The sequence below is a fragment of the Festucalex cinctus genome, chromosome 1 (genome assembly GCF_051991245.1).
Source record: "Festucalex cinctus isolate MCC-2025b chromosome 1, RoL_Fcin_1.0, whole genome shotgun sequence".
NCBI lineage: Eukaryota > Metazoa > Chordata > Actinopteri > Syngnathiformes > Syngnathidae > Festucalex > Festucalex cinctus.
The window spans coordinates 49,776,776-49,793,823 of NC_135411.1; the positions used below are offsets into that span (position 1 = coordinate 49,776,776).

The window sequence follows — 17,048 nt, forward strand, 5'->3', positions numbered from 1 at the left end:
ATTTTCATCTAAAATTTAATATTTTAGCTTTTAGCGATTTTAGCAGAGGTGGCCAGCATCCTGAGGAGAGAAAAAAGTTGTTGTTTTTTTGGTAGTCAAAATATGACTTGGCCATTACTAGTTAGATCATAAACAGAGGGTCAACCTGCTATTGTTTAATTCCTTCATTAGATGTGTTCCCATGTTTTGGTCTGTATTATGTATGAGGTAAACAGTATTTACAGTCAACCGCGTGTATCATCAGGATGGTGTGGAGCAGTTCCTTCGGGAAAGTCATAGTGAGGCTCTAAAGGAGGAAGAAAGAAGATATCGCTTCCTGGCTGAGAAACACTGTGGCCTCATCCAGTCCATCTCACGCCTCATGAATAAGGTACATGTCTTCCTTTGGAATAACATGAATGAATACACTGTTTCATGACTTGTGCTTTGGGGCTATTGACAGCTGGGACAGAATGGCTCAGGACCATCGTATGACTCATTACAGTGACTGTCAGGAAGACGATAACAAGGACATGCTCAAAAGAGAATTCTCAATAAAGTCTAATGATTGTGTCAGCTACTATTAGTCACAGTGGGGAAATTAGCCTTCTTTATAATGAGGGTCAACCGCAGAGCAGGAGATTAGACGATGAGTGAGATTCAGCATCTTCAGCAGGATGGAGGAAAGGTTGCCCGTTTTCAACTTCCTCTTTCTTTTATCTCGTCACGGCCAGACAAACTGACAACTCGGATTGGAAACTTCTACGGCACAGTGCAGCTAATACCGAACTAACTGCATTTGAATGTCTCTTTAATCAGCTTTTCGCATTTGTAGTTTTGAAAAAAGCTGGGAAACTAAAGAGAACATGTCTAAAGTGAAATGGCCATTTGAATAACTTAAATATCATTGTTCATTTTTAAATATTGGCTGCAAACAAATTGTACTCAATTGTGTATTCAATTGCACATTTGCCATTACCCAGTGCTTTTGTAGCCATCTGAAATAAATGTATCTCCAAGTCAAATCATCTGTGGGGAAACTGCTCAGGCTTCAAAGGGCAAAGGCAATAAGCGAGCACTAATTAACCCTCTTCCACAGGTCGGTGAGGTCATGTTTCACGTGTAATTATACTTGTCAACTCTTGAGACATCGGTGTTTTTCATGTAAATGTGTGCGTGTCGTGCGGTAGACTGGAGGTTCTCTCCAGCAGAAGTCTGACTCTTGGAGAGAAGAGGTGAACGCCACCAGAGGATCCAATGCAGCAAGGCCGACTGGCGCGGACAGCACTGTAAGTTGATGGCAGAGCTGGTAACGAGTCACATTCGCTGAGTTCTTCAAGAAGGTCAGGGATGCATTACATGTGTGTGATTATTTGGCCGCTGAGAGAAGCCCTGTCATATCAGTTTGGGGCTGTGTCTCATTCAAGTCCTGACAGAGGATAATACTGTATTGGTTTATTTTTGCTGACAGAGTGCCCTCTGGTGGCCTGATTTACAACATCTCTCGGCATAAATCTGGCCTGATGATAACTTCAGATTGCACCGGATGAAACCAAACAATATTTATCTTATCTTGAAGCATTTAAACGACGGCTGATAGTGAGCAATGTTGTGTTGAATTTTGTGTTCTTGGTTATGCAGGCAAAGATAAGACAAGATAACTGGAAGAACAGAGAAGAGCAGCCTCTCGGGAGCATACCTTCAAGAGGTGAGGAAATTATTTGAGAGAATCATGTTGTTGTTGTTGTTTAAAGAAAATGATCGCTTCGAATCAAGTGCTTGCAAGTGAGCAATACACTAAACAAAAATTTGAGTTTTAGATTGTATTGTATCCACACATGTATACACCAATTTATCATTTATCTGTGTTTCTATGGCCTTAATAATTTTGCAAACTCAACAATATAGTCTTGGTAATTATTCCTTTTGACGATGCAAAGTAAAATTAAGCAAGATGAGAAATAGCCACCCTAAGGGAAGGAAGTAATTCCACTGTCTGAGAAACGTGGTTGACATCAGGAAGAGAGCCAAAATAGAAATCAATTTGAGCTATTGTGCTCTAACAGCTATCATCACCAGCGTGTCTGATTCTTCATCTTTCCAGCCCCATCTCCCCAGGGTAGCGTATATCGCTCTATGGCTGAATCAGTCGGGGGTGCGGGAAGATCGGTGAAGGCCCGTGTGGCCCATCAGCCAGTTGGCTCCAATCCAACCCTGCTGCACTTTGCCAGGGGAGAGATGATTACTGTGCTAGTCCAGCAGCCGAAAAACGGCTGGTTGTACGGCCGTGCTGCTGGCAACAATTCACGGTGAGTGGAATGCTTTTCGGGGTGTAAATGTGCGTGTACAGTCACCAGCTGCAGTGTTAGGCGCAACTCTGCAAACTAATGAAGTCCAGAATGCTTCAGTTTGAACTGATGTGTTTGTCATTGCCGTTCCAGTCATGCAGAATTGCACTGCATCTTTTTGAAAAGTGTTACTAATCTTTTGGTTACTTTCTTTAGCCATATCAAGCACGTGTTATAACAGTGTTCGCCTCATATGCACGAATTTGTTACTTGTGACACTATTTGTAAGTTTATTTTTTAGAACTTACCTATTTGCTGCTTTTGTGCCCTGTCTAGTATAAAAGTACTGCATTGGCACCATCTTGTGGCACTTGTGATATTTTTTGACTCCTCTAAATGGCACTCTTGGTTTAAAGATGCAGTAGAAATGCAATCAATTTCCATTGCATTATAGTTTTTATCTATAAACGAAGAGCACCATCTAGAGGAGTCAAAAAATATTGTGCTTCATGAAGCTTCATTTTACCATCAGTAGTAGCCCAGTTGAAGAAAAGGTAATTCTGTGCTGCGATCTTGTGACATTTGTAGCCAATCACAAACTTCTTTAGGGAGGAGTTAAAGTTACTCAAGGATTTTCACCATAATGAGGGACACTTTATATGTTAGAGTCAAATATAGCGGTGAGGTTTTTCACCATTATTTTTGTGTCCATAAAGTCTCTTTACAATTACAAAAATATATATTACAAAGGTAGTAAATTACATATCTTAACCAGGTTCGTTTTATTTCAAAGTTTTTAATTAACATGAAAATGTTGTGGTTCAGATACTGTGTTGATGGAAACTCAACCCCTATAAAATGGCTATTCCTCAAGAAAGAGCGCATTGTGGTTTGTTGAGACAAAATCGCATGTTTGGGTGATACATTTAGTTAAAATATTTCAACAACTGCCTTTGTAATAAATAGTTTTAATTGTGAAGAGACTTTATGGACTTTTTTTTTTTTTAAACATCATAATCCCTAACATCAACATTAAGTTTGTTCTCAATGTCCATATATTTTCAGTGTGGGATGGTTCCCAGCCTCTTATGTGAAAGAAGCGGATGACCTTCCCATGCAAGCTGACCAAGGGTAAACAAACCTTTGCTAAAGAAAAGAATGCAATCAGTTAAAAGAACAGCAGATTTTGTCCACCCTTGCAAGGATTCCATTTAGAATTCATGTTACATCCTTCTCATCTGAAGGCAACTTCAGCCTCATTAGCCTCAGTCAAATGGGAATCTTTTTTTAATCACTTGGAGAGTGTCAGATGTAGCCCAACTTTGATCTGTCCATATCAATCCATTACAAGTAGAAACGTGACTGGATATAATAAGGCTTTGAAGATAATCAAGGGCATCGATAAGTGCTAAAGTTATTGTTCTTACATAGAGCCAGCCCCGGAACTCTTTTTAGTACATTTCATCGACAGTATGTAGTAGTTGATGGATGGATAATGTTATGAGTTATGTAAATCTGTAGCCACAGACGGCTTACTTAAGAGTTCCTTCTTACAAAGACTAATTGTACCGCTTTTCCCCAGGCCATCCGATTGGTTTTTTTTGGACCAATAATCAGGGCTGGAGTAATAACATGAGCTTTTTAAGATATTTGGGTGACCCAGCGCCTTGAGGAACACCATATTATACCAGCACTTAGCTTTGTACTTCATCGTACATCAACTATGGGAACTTCCAGCACAATTTCTACTATCTTATTTTCAGCGCTGTTGAAATTAGGCAGTTTTGAGGTTGCAGTCCTCTGTCGAGTACATGAACCACTGCAACACTTATTTGCTGTGTTGAAATCCTCCTCATATTTTCTTGTGAACTATGGGGAAGGAGAAACTTGTGTCAAATAAAAAATAATGAGTATTAGTGTTTTTATTGAACATGCATGTCTTTTCAGTAGTTCCTTTCCCCGGGGAAGAAGCAACAGCAGTGCGAGTAGCCGCGTGGACGTGCCAGGAACAAACACGCCACCTCCGCCACCCCCACCGTTGCTCTCGCAATCTTCAGATAAATACTCTCAGAGTCAAACGGGCAAATCTGACAAGAGGACAGAGTCGAATCCAGAAAAAAAGGTAGCACTATTTAACAGTTTTTTATTGAACATTCTGAATGAATCATCTTTGATGAATAATAATAATAATAATAATAATAATAATAATAATAATAATAATAATAAAAATACAAATTAAAATCTAACATACACTTACTGGAAGTAGTGTACCAAAGACAAATGCTCTGAAATGAAGAGTTTAGACTTTTTGGGATAAATAAATACAATTTAATGGCGTAAGTATTAGAATTTGTTGTAAATGTAAGTCAGTCCATTTGATAGTATTGAGACCAGCAAAGAAGGTCTTGCTGACCCTGATGGCCATATAGTTGTAACAGAAACAACTGCTTGGGAAAGCCTATTGTTGCAAAGTACTCTTCTGTCCACCAGGGGCACTGTGGCAAGGTGCTGTTCTCCATGTCACCTCATCCCTCTTTCTGGTGGATGCAGGGTGGAAGCTCCAGTTGCTGACAGTGTATGAGTGAGGATGTTTGTGTGTGCGGTGCGTGTGTGTATAGTGTTACATCATTTTGAAGATATCCATCATTATTTGTCAGCGTAAAACATTGAAGTGTCTTTAATGCATGTTAATTGAAGTCAAACACTGTTTTATCATCTTCCAAAGAATACACGTATTAATCTACCAAACATGCATTCTGTTGTGTTTTTGCAATACAAAGTTGGTATACTACAAGTATATTTATCGGTGCATGGTTTGCATTATCCAGTTGTGTGGGAATGTGCATGTGTGTTTGCGTGTGAGTTCATGTGCCCGATACACAACCATCAGTGCGCAGGAAGATTGAGTGAACCGGGTCAAGAGGTCAATGATTGAATCTGTCTGAAACTCATTTAAGTGCAAGTTTCTTCACTCATTCAGACCCTTCTATTGTTTATCTGCAGCGATCCCAGCAACATGGATCACGACCGGAACTCTTCCCGAGGTAAGTAAAAAATGCTGCATATGAAACAAAGGTGGTTGTGAATTTTCTTTATCTGAGAAATTAATCATACATAAATCTTTAACTTGATTGCAATGGCGTTACACCTCCTTTTAATGATTTGAATATGTTTTGTACTGTAGTCCAAAATTAATTTCAGTTAAGGTAACTTAAATATATTGTTTCAGTTAAAATATTAATTGTATTACAATCTCCAGTTCTGCTTGGTTAACTTTTTGCCTTTCTTCTCTGGATCCTGAAGGGGCACAAACCCATTTGCAACCGTTAAGTTGAAGCCTACATCCACCAATGACAGGTCAGCGCCTCGTCTTTATCGCTAATGTCATTTAGTTTTACAAAATAATTAACTACGGTTGACAATTGTCCACTCTTGATGTCATTTATTGTACACCTGTGAATTTTTTTGTTTGTTTTTTGTTTTTGTTTTGTTTTTTTGTTTTGTTTTGTTTGGGTTTTTTTTTTTTTTGGGGGGGGGGGGGTATTGTTCCATCTACAATTTGTTCACATTTTTATGTTTGCAGTCTATGTTTTGTTGAATGGATTAAGCGGTCAAGAATATAGATGGATGGATTATTTCATTGTGCAGACTTTCTATTCTGGGATGCTACTATAATTTGCATTCCAGTATTGTACTTCTTTTCTTTTTTTTTTTTCTTTTTTTAATGCACAGTGTGAAAACTGCATCTCTAATTGCCAGCAGGGGGCAACATCACTGTCTCAACAACAGATAGGCAAAATATTTCCAGTTTTGAGCTAAATTACAAATTTGAGTATTTTCGTGTGGAGCGTTATCTTTCTGTTGTAAACAATAACGAGCCTTCAAATTGTATTTCTTCCAAATAGTCTCGATGCTTGATGCCAAGTAGCTGTCAGTGTTCTATATTGTGTTTGATTATCATTGCACTATGGCTCTGCTTTTTCTTTCTGCACCAGTCTAATGTTCTCAAGCAAGTAGTAATTGGAAAATCATCACTGTGCTAAGCGTTAATGACACCTCTGAGACATCATTTACCATCTTAAATATCTCCAAAGTTGAAAATGTAATAATTACATCACACTTGTACAAATAACTGTATTAGCAACAGCTAATTAGTCATTGCATAAATGAAATGTTACCCTTTATCCAATAAATGGTGTTCATTTTAAGGAGCATTTGAACATTTGTATGTTGTATCATTTTGTCTTGTCTTCCTCCGGTGATGCAACAATGCGAATCAAACGGTTTCTGTGCCGGTCGCCCCACGACTGGACTCTCCGTATATATTTGCTCAGGCAGTAAATTGGCCTACAAAAGAAGATCCCACATTGCCTATTTGGCTGTTCCGTTGGGGATACTTAACCCAAATTGAACCTCAGTGTGAATCCAATTGTGTTAATGGCTTCAAAGTATGGTTCTGTTAAATTAGCCCAGCACCTCTGCTACATTTGATAACATTACGGGTTTGTTTTTATGTGGTGCCCTTCTCAAGCGCTTTGAAGTGTGTCGCTTTACACTTGATGAGGTTTACTGTCAAGTTGTTTTCCACTTGGTCTCTTTGAGAGAAAAACTTCAAAAACCAATGTGGGGTAAAATCATTGATAAGGCAAACGGAGAAGTCACATTGTCTTCATTTTATTCATATGTGTTTTCATTCACAGCTTAACCGCTTTCTTCTTATGGAATGACAATAATACATCTCGTTACCGATACATGAATAGAATGTTGATGTGGGGGGGACGAGGGAGCAATGGCTGACAAAATAAAAATGACAAAAAATATAAATAAGGGGATGAAGCACAGAGGGGAAAATAGGTTATCTTGCTTATCTCTTCACATATCTACTTTGATTTATAATGCAAGGTCTATTCCTGCAGGCATGTTTTTATTATCTATACAAAAGCGCAAACAAGAACAGTTTGTAGAAAAAGGATCAGATAAGATGAATGCATGTGGTTGTGGGGCATCATATAAGTGTGTGTGTGTGTGTGTGTGTGTGTGTGGCTGAGTGCGTGCACGTGTAAGTTTGTGTGTTGGATGTTTGTTGTGCAGTCAAAAGGATGGGCGGCCATGGGGTTGGGATGCAGTCATGGTCAGGAGGTCTTTTATGGTTAGTCTTCACAGGTGCCTATTCTTTCACAAGGGCGGTGAACTCTATGAAAAGTAAAAAAGTAGTCAGATAACATGTTCTAAAAATTTGTTCTACAGTACAGCAGCAGCTTTGCAATTTAAATGTCCCTTCGACAGTGGTTCTGAACCTTGTTGGAGGTACTGAACCCCAGCAGTTCCTTATAGGCACATTCACCGAACCCTTATGTATTGAGAAATAACATTATTTTTCAAATTCAAGTCAGAAATAGGGTTTACTGGTGAACAAAATCAACAGGGAGACTAGCTTTTACATTGAATTCACACAGCATTGTGTTCTGTAGTTTTGCTAGAAAGCTGATTGGAGTGCTGGACTAGAATTGATCAACTTGGCATTGCAAATAATGCAGTGAGGATGCTGACTCCCATCACTCAAATTGTCTCTTTAGGCTATTTATAGAGCACTTTAAAACAATCACCGCTGATTTCTTATGATGGAACCCAGGGGCAGCAGTTGCACTGAAAACACTAGAGGGCCCAGAATTGAGCCCTGTGGAACACCATACATTCCATTATATATGTGAATTCATATTCCACATATATGTCTGACCACTTTCTTTTTTTGCTAGACACAGTTAGTATGAATTAAGGAAATACAATAATATAGATATCACACGATGTTCCATCACAACAGTATCAAGTCGTGCATCAAATTCCCTGCAGCACAGATAGGCCAAGCAATGAACCCAGGTTAAGAACCACTGCCCTAAGGTAAGATCCGACAAATTGAAAATTCGACACAAAATCTTGTCAATCTACTACTACATCGACTAACTCTGAATGACATAGCATGAAACCTCAGCATATTGGAAGATTAGCAGACACGTGACAGTTTTGGTGATACTGGAAATAATTATTTATATATCCATTATAATCTATTGGAATTTTTTTCTCTCCGAAACCCAAAGACCTCCAGTGTCAATCAGTGTCTCTAAAACAGATTGTGTGTTTATGATATCATGTTTTTGTATGACCTAGTGACACCCACTAGAGTGTCTAATTTTGTTGTCTAACGTCATTTACCTTCAACTCCAATCTTGCCATCTCCATCCTTGTCGGCCGCATGCAAAAAAGTTTTGGTTTCTTTATCTGTCAGGTCCCTGCCATCTTTGGCAAATCCCTTCAAGACGAATCTGGCCAGATTCAAAACAAGGCAATGCTCGTGCTTATAATGGTGGTGTAATAAAATGGAAGTTTTGTTGTTGATGTTTCTCTTACTTGAGCTCCTCCTCCTCTATATAGCCACTGTTGTCGGCGTCCAGCACTGTGAAGACCTTCTTTACATCATCAGAAGACTTGTTCTTCAGGCCAACCATATCAAAAAACCTCTTAGGGTCAAAAGAGTCGGCCACTGCACACACAAACACGTTGATGCACAGACAGCACGCACACGAAGAAAAGTTCACGTCATTACCAAATAGGAATACTTCGGCATTCTTATATCAATGTAGCAGCTACAGTGGAGGGAATAAGTATTTGATCCCCTGTTGTGACTGGTGTTTGGAAACTTAAAGCTCCAGCTTTTCTATAGAATTAAATAAGGTCAGGAGGCCATGACCTTGATGGGACTTTTATGGAGCCACTCCTTTTTTTTTCTTGGCTTATATATTTTGTCATGGTGGAAGTCCCATCCACGAGCCATTTTCAGGGCCTTGGCGATACATGACCCTGCTCAACTTCCCATCGATGTGATGAAGTCGACTTGTCACCTTTGTAGAGAATCACCACCAAGCATAATGTTTTCATTGCCAAATCATGAGGTGATATATTGCATCCCTCAGCTAAGATTGATTGACAGTCATGTTGTACTACTTCCACTTCCAAATAATTGCACCAACACTTGTCACCTTCTTATTCAGCTTCTTACTTATGGTTTTGTTGCCCATTCCAGCCTTGTGTAGGTCAACAGTTTTATCCTTGACATCTTTCGACAGCTCTTTGGCCTTGCTCATGTTGGAGATGTTGGAGTGTCACTGAGTCTGTAGGCAAGGAGCTTTTTATACAGGTGATAACTTGGGAACAGGTGTTTCTTATGCAGGTAATGACTTGATTGAGATTCGGAGTATGTCAGTGGTCTGTGGGAGCCAACATTGCTCATAGTTGGTAGGGGGTCAAATACTTATATCCCTCAAGAAATGCAATTTATTTGTTATTTCTTATTTCATGCATATTTTTCAAAAATCTTCCTGATAATCTTTCTATCACTGTTAAACTAAAGCTGCCATAAACATCAAATTTATTTCTTAGTATGTAATCTTTCAAATTCAGTGGAGGATCAAATATTTCTTCCACTGTATATACAGTGGTACCTTCTCTTTGGAGTTTAAATTAATTTGAAAATGCAATTAAACCCTCCTATTAACCAATTTGTGTAACTTGTTTTTATTGAATTAAAAAAAAAAATGTTACTATATTTTTTGAAAACTGAATAAAATCATATAAAAGAGAATGTAAAGGAACCAACTGGTTTTATCATGTGAACTATTGTATTTATGTTTTGGATGTTGCCACATTATATTTACTTGATTGGGTTAGTTTGTATGTGAGCAGGAGTTTGTGGCTTACAGCAGCACCGTGTGAGTGATGTCATTTTCTTGATGTGTGTTTGTCCCATTCAATAAATGCACGAGAGTGTATCGACGACTGTGGCTGTCTATGCCTATATATGCAAGGGCATCACAGTACTTTAATTGCTCCATTTCCCACCCCACTGTAGCAGAAATTCAAATATTGGTTTGCAAAGCAAAAGTTGTCCAAGCCACGGCTCGTAACTTGAAGAACTTGTAAGATGGGTACCACTGTATTGAGAACATTTTTTTTCTTTAATATTTTTTTACTTTTGGTTTAAACAAATAGAAAGCCAAAAATCCTCTCTGTGATTTACCTGCAAATGCATCTAATGCTTTCTTGATGTTGTCAGCGTTGAGGATGCTGTTCATCGCCATTTTGGCTGTTGGAGACAATTGTTGGGAAAAGAGAAAAGGACAGAAGAGAGGACAGGGTTAAAATCAAGGTCACCAAGGAGCGAGGGTTAACGTACTGCATTTCATTTGCGACGCTGTTGGAACGGCGCAGAGCGGTACATGAGAGGTGATGAGTAATGGAATGAATTAGTGACATTTGGAGTGATAAATATAGATGAACGCAAGTAAATCAGGAATGCTTTTGAGTTGTGGTCTATCGAGGAAAAGCATGAAAATGTCAAGTAGAATGAAGCAGTCTAGGGAAGAAGCACAGATGGCAGCTAGCACCGTACATACGAGTATAACATTTTATTTGTGCGATATCGTCGAGCTGCTGCAGATGAAAGCAGGGCGGAGGGCCTGAGGCCAAGTCAGCAGGGATTGAACACGCCATCTGAGTCTTCAGCGGGCTTTCAAATACCAAATGAGACGTCATTGTCTCACTTCTAATGACGTAAATGCCAATGTGCATAAAATGTCTATACACCCTGTTCAAATGCCATATTTTTTTTAATATAGAAAATGAGATCATGGTAAATCATTTTACAACTTTTTTTCATGACTAATATGACCTACTGTAATACCTGTACAACTCAGTCAATAAAAAGAGGAGAAGTGAAAAATAATTATCTAGATAATGTGTTTTTACAAGTGTGTACACCAAACACGCCTTTCGGAATTATGGCCAAAACGTTAAAGCTTTGATTTCATCGGACCAAAACATTTTTGCGGCATGCGTCTGCTCTTTTTTATTCCGCTTCAATATTAGACAAGGTTAAGGAAATTATGAAAGTACAGTATATAACTACCAGGCAGCACAAAACCAACAGGCTTCTGATAGAAAGCATAAAACATTCAGGAAAAGCCTACTAGAACAGCTGAAGTTTTGGAGTTAATCAGAGGCATTTTAAACGGTGGCAGTTTTGTGCTGACTCCCATTTTGACTCCCATACATTTGAATGTGATTGGTTAATTCTGAATGCAGCCTCATCCCTAGTTATGGGGGTGTGCACACTTCTGCAACCCCAGTACTGTATCTCTTTTTTTTTTTGTATGTACCTGACCTCTTTAAACGTCTTTTTTTTTTTTTTCAAATGAACTTGTGCAGCTTATGGTGGGAAAGGTTCAGAAACTATCTTGACGTCATTTTTATATCAGAAAAATCTGCAAATTGAGCAGGTGGTTGTAGAGGTTTTTTTTTTTTTTTTTTTTTAAATACACTGTATACTCTGTAAAAGCACTCTGACAGTGCTTTGGCTTTTTACTCCACTTGACAAAACCTTATCTCCCCTTATGAAGGTCTCACCCTGTTGCGACAGACTGATGTCCTCTCTTTCTTAATAAGCTTGAACACGAAGACACACTGTAAGTACGAGATGGAGACACAAATGTCTTCAGCCTTCACTCGGCTGTCAGTGGCTTTCAGTTTTCCTTTTTCTGGACACAAACCAATCTATTATGTTTCAGTATTTAAGTGACCTTTTCCCTTACTATCACTTCCATGGCGACTTTGTGATACAAGTAGGAGGTAGAGTAGAATGTAATTCCTACACAAAAGACACAATAGAAAGTAGATCATGTATTTGTCTAAAGTTAATAGTCGCATTTGCCCACGCAAGATCTTCAAAGCACTTGGATTGTGAAGGTGACCTCCATCGGATGTGCTTTGTGGGTTTCCTCCATTTTTATCGCAGCAGGTGATATATGAGCTTTGTGAGGTCTGTAGTGTTATCTACTTCAGTGGCACAGGCCTACACACATGGATCAATAGTGAACAGTACTTAACTTGTGTGGCCACGCGTTCAATCTTTTATTATTGCCAGCACGACCTCCTTTTGTGACCTGTGGTGTCTGGGGGAAAAGAAACAATTCACTCTGAAATGAAGAGGGTAAGATTGACTTAGTGAGATCGCCTAAGCCGGTGAGCTCTCAGCGGAACTGCATTGGTAAAGTCAATTGTTATTTATTTACAGTAATAGGTCTGCAAAAAGACCCATTATGGTCCAGCTGTTGAGTGTCTTTGCATGTAAATAATGGCATAAACACTTCAATCATGTTCGTGAACTGTCATCTACCTAACAAAAACAGCAAATGGACCCCAATTTGGCCGAAATAAAATAACACAAAAAGGTTTTCGGTTTTGTTCAACCCCACAATAGATATCAACAAAATATTCCAAACGTCTCTCATAGTACTAACTGTGCAGTCCTCCCATGTGACACCCATTCTCCTACTCCTATGATTTACAGTGTAATAAAGTTAAACATTCATGAGATTAATATGCAAAACAAACATAATGAAAGCAACGCGAGTGTCGAGACCACTTGACATATTTGCATGTAATATTAGCAAACAAATTAAAGATGCAGATTGCTTGAATCACTCATTGTAAGCCGTGTAAAAAGTCATAAATATTTCGTTATGAGTGTCCATCTCATTAACTTTAATTATTGAAGTATTCTTCTGTTCGTGAATATTCAGGGTGGAATACGTGCATGAGCGCATGTAACATTTTCATTTTCGTCTACCTTTCTTTATTAAACCTGCATTCATTCATAAATTCATAGCTTCATTCTCATGAGCGAATCAACAAGTTTGATTTCAACAGCATTTTGACAAAGTTTGGTTGCCCCGGAGCACAGCTGTTAGAGCGCAGTCAATCTCATTAGGTGTAATTAAAATGTGACCTTGAAATAAATCACAAGTTGGCCCTGGGACACCAGTGCTTCTCATTTTGCAAGCAAACCCTTGCCATCGGAAAGTAATTACCTGGTCGAGATGCTGTCTCTGTTATCTAAATTTGATCTCCTTCGATGGAGGAGCAAGTTGAGGAAGTCAAAAGTCTCTTTTATTTTGCTTCATCTATTTACTTCCATTTGTCTGTTTTTTTTTTCTGTCACTGCATTTTAGCAGAGATACTCCATGAGTACCATCACTACAAAAGAGTCTTTTTTTTACCTGATTGGAGGATGATAAATACAAATTTAGTGTTACTGAAATCAGCCTACTATATATTTTGCTCATCTGTAAGAACTCGGGCTTTGGAACTGGAAGATTACCGTTTGAGTCCTGCAGCAGACCAAAAATAAATTTCAGCTGGTTGTTGGCAAGATGTTCATCTGCATCCTGATCATGACTGCAGTGGAAGCAAATAAATTGGATATGTCATTGACAAACGCGCCAAAGATGACACATGCTCGTTTACCAAGCAGCACACTCATGGTTGAGCAAAACTGCAGTGAAAACATCACATCGAATAGACACGAATGACCAATTGAAACAAAACTGAACGCTAGATCATCATCACTCTGTGCTGTGAATTAAGTGATTTGTTTCTAAATATATCATACGTTTATGTATATGTTTGAAGATATTTGATGATAACATGCTAATACTGAGAACTAGTAGCCACTCAATTGTGGACATATAGCATTCAACTGTTTTTCACCTTAGAAGTTTTCCTGATATTGGGGGCTTGGCTAAAAGAGGGCACAGTGATACACTTGGGCGTTGACATGAGTCAGCATTCCAAATATAAACGAACTGGAGAACCTTTGTTTGCGTCAGTGGTTATTTGGCGTGACTGTGACGAGCAGTTAGCAAGCTAGCGATACCAACAGCTTTTGCAGTTACCGTAACATGTACATGCTAGTTAACATTGCTGAGAGCAAAAAGGGGAACAGGCTTTTTTTAGGAACAATTTCAAAGTTTGTTTAAACAAACAGTTTGTGTATGTTTTTGTGTTTAAATTAGGGCTGTCAAAATTAAAGCATTAACTCTGGAGACTAATTTAAATATAAACTTGGACGATGGGTAGTTTTACTTTCTGATTTACTTGCTTGGTGCTTGTTGGAGAACTCTAAAGTGATTTGCGCACTTTGCAGAGCCAAATTCAAATAGTCTATTAGAAGGGTTGGGGAATCCAGGTCCAGAAATTAAAAACACAGATTGGCTTTAGCCGCAGGTGCTTCTTACTTGGCAGATAAACGAGCTCATAGAAGCACCTGTGGCAAAAGTCAAACTATTTCAGGGTTTTTTCTCTTTGGACCTGGATTCCCCAAACCTGCCTATTAGTTGTATGCCTTTGGCATATCTTTGACAGCACTAGTTTTAATGTTTTTAATGTATGCGGGAGGGGTCTCTTTAAAGCACAGATTTTCACCTATTGTGGGTTAGTCTTGAGCGTATCTATAGTGGTCACTGTACAAAAAAACGGATACCAAAAGTACCCTTGCAAATTGCAATAGTTCAATATCGAATTCTAACCTAGACTTATTTTAATATGGTATACTTACAAGTTACAAACAAACTAGGATTTAGGCATTAAAACTGACCAGAAGTACAAAGCAGTCAGGGATTTTAGGTGTTTCCCATGACAGCTCGTTTTTTTTTTTTTTGCGGTCACTTTGGTTTTCACGTCTCCACCCAGGCTAATTAAGCATCGCTATTAATGATCATCAAATGTGTGCACTTGTCTCATCAGCCAGTCTTGTTTTGTTATGCCTATCCTTGTTTCACCCGTCCTCCTTGCAGCTATTCGATTTCTTCACCTAATTTTCTCACTCCGCCCACCCCAGGGACCTCTCTGTCCTCTAATCCCCCTCTGAGATGATTAACCCCCCATGCCACCGCCCCACCACTCTTTCATACCCTTTGACTGTCTCATTTCTTTACACTTTTAATTGAAGCTTTCTCTTTTCATTTAACGGCACTTCAAAGCATTTAGCATCTCCAGTGACATATTAAACCCTGTTGGTGGGTTTTCTCTTTTGTTCCCATCCATTAGCAATGCTGCTTATCACATCTTCTTGCAAATTATTGCCACCAATTAACTCAAAAAGTATTGCTTGGTGCGGTGGAAGCTGTACAGCTCTTGCAACAAACACAGCTGTCACATTTTTCTTTCCAGTTCCCACCTCAGAGCTTACACTAGGGTCAGTTCATGGAAGAATAAACCAAAAACGTTCCCTTTTCCTCTCACATTTTCTTCACATTTTTAGCTTAGCCTGGTTTGGGGGGAAAGGAAAGGCTAATAAAATGCTGGGGGGGAAGCCTGGATTTGTAAATTCTTTTCAACCTGTATTGAAAAAGTGTTTTAAAAAAATAAAAAAAGAAAAGTAATATTTCCTTGAAAAACCTAGTAAAGTTTTTTTTTCCCACTCATAAATTCTATGTAAATTTTACAAAGAGAGTTGTGAGTAAATTTGACCAGTTTATTTAAAAAAAAAAAAAAAAAAAAAAAAAAAAAAAAGTGACTCAAGCATTGAGGAACAAACTCATGACCTTCAGCTTGGGAGACAGCCACTCTACCACCTGAGCCATGCCACTCTTGCTGTTTGTAACTGAACTGTTTGGCATTGCTGGTGTATACAAAATCAGACCAAAAACGGCTGGCTCCCAAACTGAAGGTTCCTCAACCCTTGAGTAGCATTTTTTTTTTTTTTGTTTTTTTTTAAATAAACTGATAAAATGCAAGGACTCCGGTTCGAGTCCAGGCTCCGGCCTTCCTGGGTGGAGTTTGCATGTCCTCCCTGTGCCCGCATGGGTCTTCTCCGGGTACTCCGGTCTCCTCCCACATTCCAAAGACATGCATGGAAGGTTGATTGGGCACTTCGAATTGTCCCGAGGTGTGCTTGTGAGTGTGGATGGTTGTTCGTCTCTTTGTGCCCTGCGATTGGCTGGCAACCAGTTCAGGGTGTTCCCCGCCTACTGCCCAAAGCCAGCTGAGATAGGCGCCAGCACCCCCCGCGACCCTTGTAAGGAATAAGCGGTCAAGAAAATGGATGGGTGGATGGATAATTGTACATGAAAAATAATGGTTATCATATTAAATATAGACAAAATATTAACTTTATACTGCTGAAAATGGTTCAATGAGTCAAGTATTACTAAAAACAAATAGGTTGGTTTGTCTGTCTCACAATAGGGGTTTGAATCTCAGTTTATGTATATTTGTGTAGAGTTTGCATGTTCCTCCAATATTCTTAAAAAGCCTTGCATTTTGTACATTAATTGAAGACTCAAAATGAAATAAAAGTTGTTGAATGTGGTAGTTTTTATGCATTGTGATTGACTAGCAAACAATACATTGAAAAGTTCAGTACATCATAGCATCATAAATTCAATCAGTTGGAAAAACATTTTTATTTGTGGATGAGTGGGTGAGAATCTGTACTTTAAAGGTCACTTTACTAGAAGATGTAAGGACTTTTTCGTACAAAGATTTTTCGACTGACCTTCTGCTTGAAAGACCAATACAAGGCTTAAAGGTGAGTGTGTGTGCAGATACATGAAAGTCGTAAACATATTTTATTGACAAGACGGAATCTGTATGCACTCAAATGTTGGTGTACATGTTACGAATTGTTATAGATAGTAGTTGTGATTGCAGGCGAGAAGACATTTGAACAACCTTTCAAAGTTTTCGGCAGGTTCCAGTCAAGGACAAGAAATGCCTGTTCACAATCCCCATGTGTAACCTCCAGTTGTTCTGGATTCAGTATTACATTAGACAGCATAAAAGTGATTCAACAAAACAATTTTCCAATAACGAGGAAGGTCAAATGAATTTGGTAATCATTTTTTTGAAAGGGAATCTAACAGGGAAACTTTTACATTTGTACCTGAGCCA

The 17,048-nt window shown here is 38.7% G+C and overlaps 2 protein-coding genes across 5 annotated transcripts in view; one reads left to right on the forward strand and one right to left on the reverse strand.

Annotated features, from left to right (window-relative positions):
• The window catches only part of baiap2l2a (BAR/IMD domain containing adaptor protein 2 like 2a), a 59,202-nt gene that overhangs the window by 5,681 nt on the left and 36,473 nt on the right, over positions 1-17,048 (forward strand). The window contains exons 6-14 of one of the 4 annotated variants that reach the window (XM_077540083.1): positions 245-370; positions 1,170-1,268; positions 1,621-1,687; positions 2,084-2,288; positions 3,333-3,398; positions 4,215-4,389; positions 5,271-5,311; positions 5,571-5,624; positions 5,851-6,387. In XM_077540083.1, coding sequence (XP_077396209.1) covers positions 245-370; positions 1,170-1,268; positions 1,621-1,687; positions 2,084-2,288; positions 3,333-3,398; positions 4,215-4,389; positions 5,271-5,311; positions 5,571-5,624; positions 5,851-5,890 — 873 coding nt within the window. In that variant the 3' untranslated portion in view covers positions 5,891-6,387. Of the gene's footprint in view, positions 1-244; positions 371-1,169; positions 1,269-1,620; positions 1,688-2,083; positions 2,289-3,332; positions 3,399-4,214; positions 4,390-5,270; positions 5,312-5,570; positions 5,663-5,850; positions 6,388-17,048 lie in introns of those variants that run through there. The other 3 variants (XM_077540084.1, XM_077540081.1, XM_077540082.1) reach the window with 3 other exon arrangements.
• Positions 6,926-17,048, reverse strand: part of pvalb6 (parvalbumin 6) — a 48,428-nt gene continuing 38,305 nt past the window's right edge. Inside the window, exons 2-5 of the mRNA XM_077540085.1 lie at positions 10,339-10,404; positions 8,673-8,805; positions 8,478-8,587; positions 6,926-7,460 (exon numbers count right to left, since the gene is read on the reverse strand). Of these exons, the coding sequence (XP_077396211.1) occupies positions 7,435-7,460; positions 8,478-8,587; positions 8,673-8,805; positions 10,339-10,399 (330 nt within the window). The 5' untranslated portion in view covers positions 10,400-10,404 and the 3' untranslated portion in view covers positions 6,926-7,434. The remainder of the gene's footprint in view (positions 7,461-8,477; positions 8,588-8,672; positions 8,806-10,338; positions 10,405-17,048) is intronic.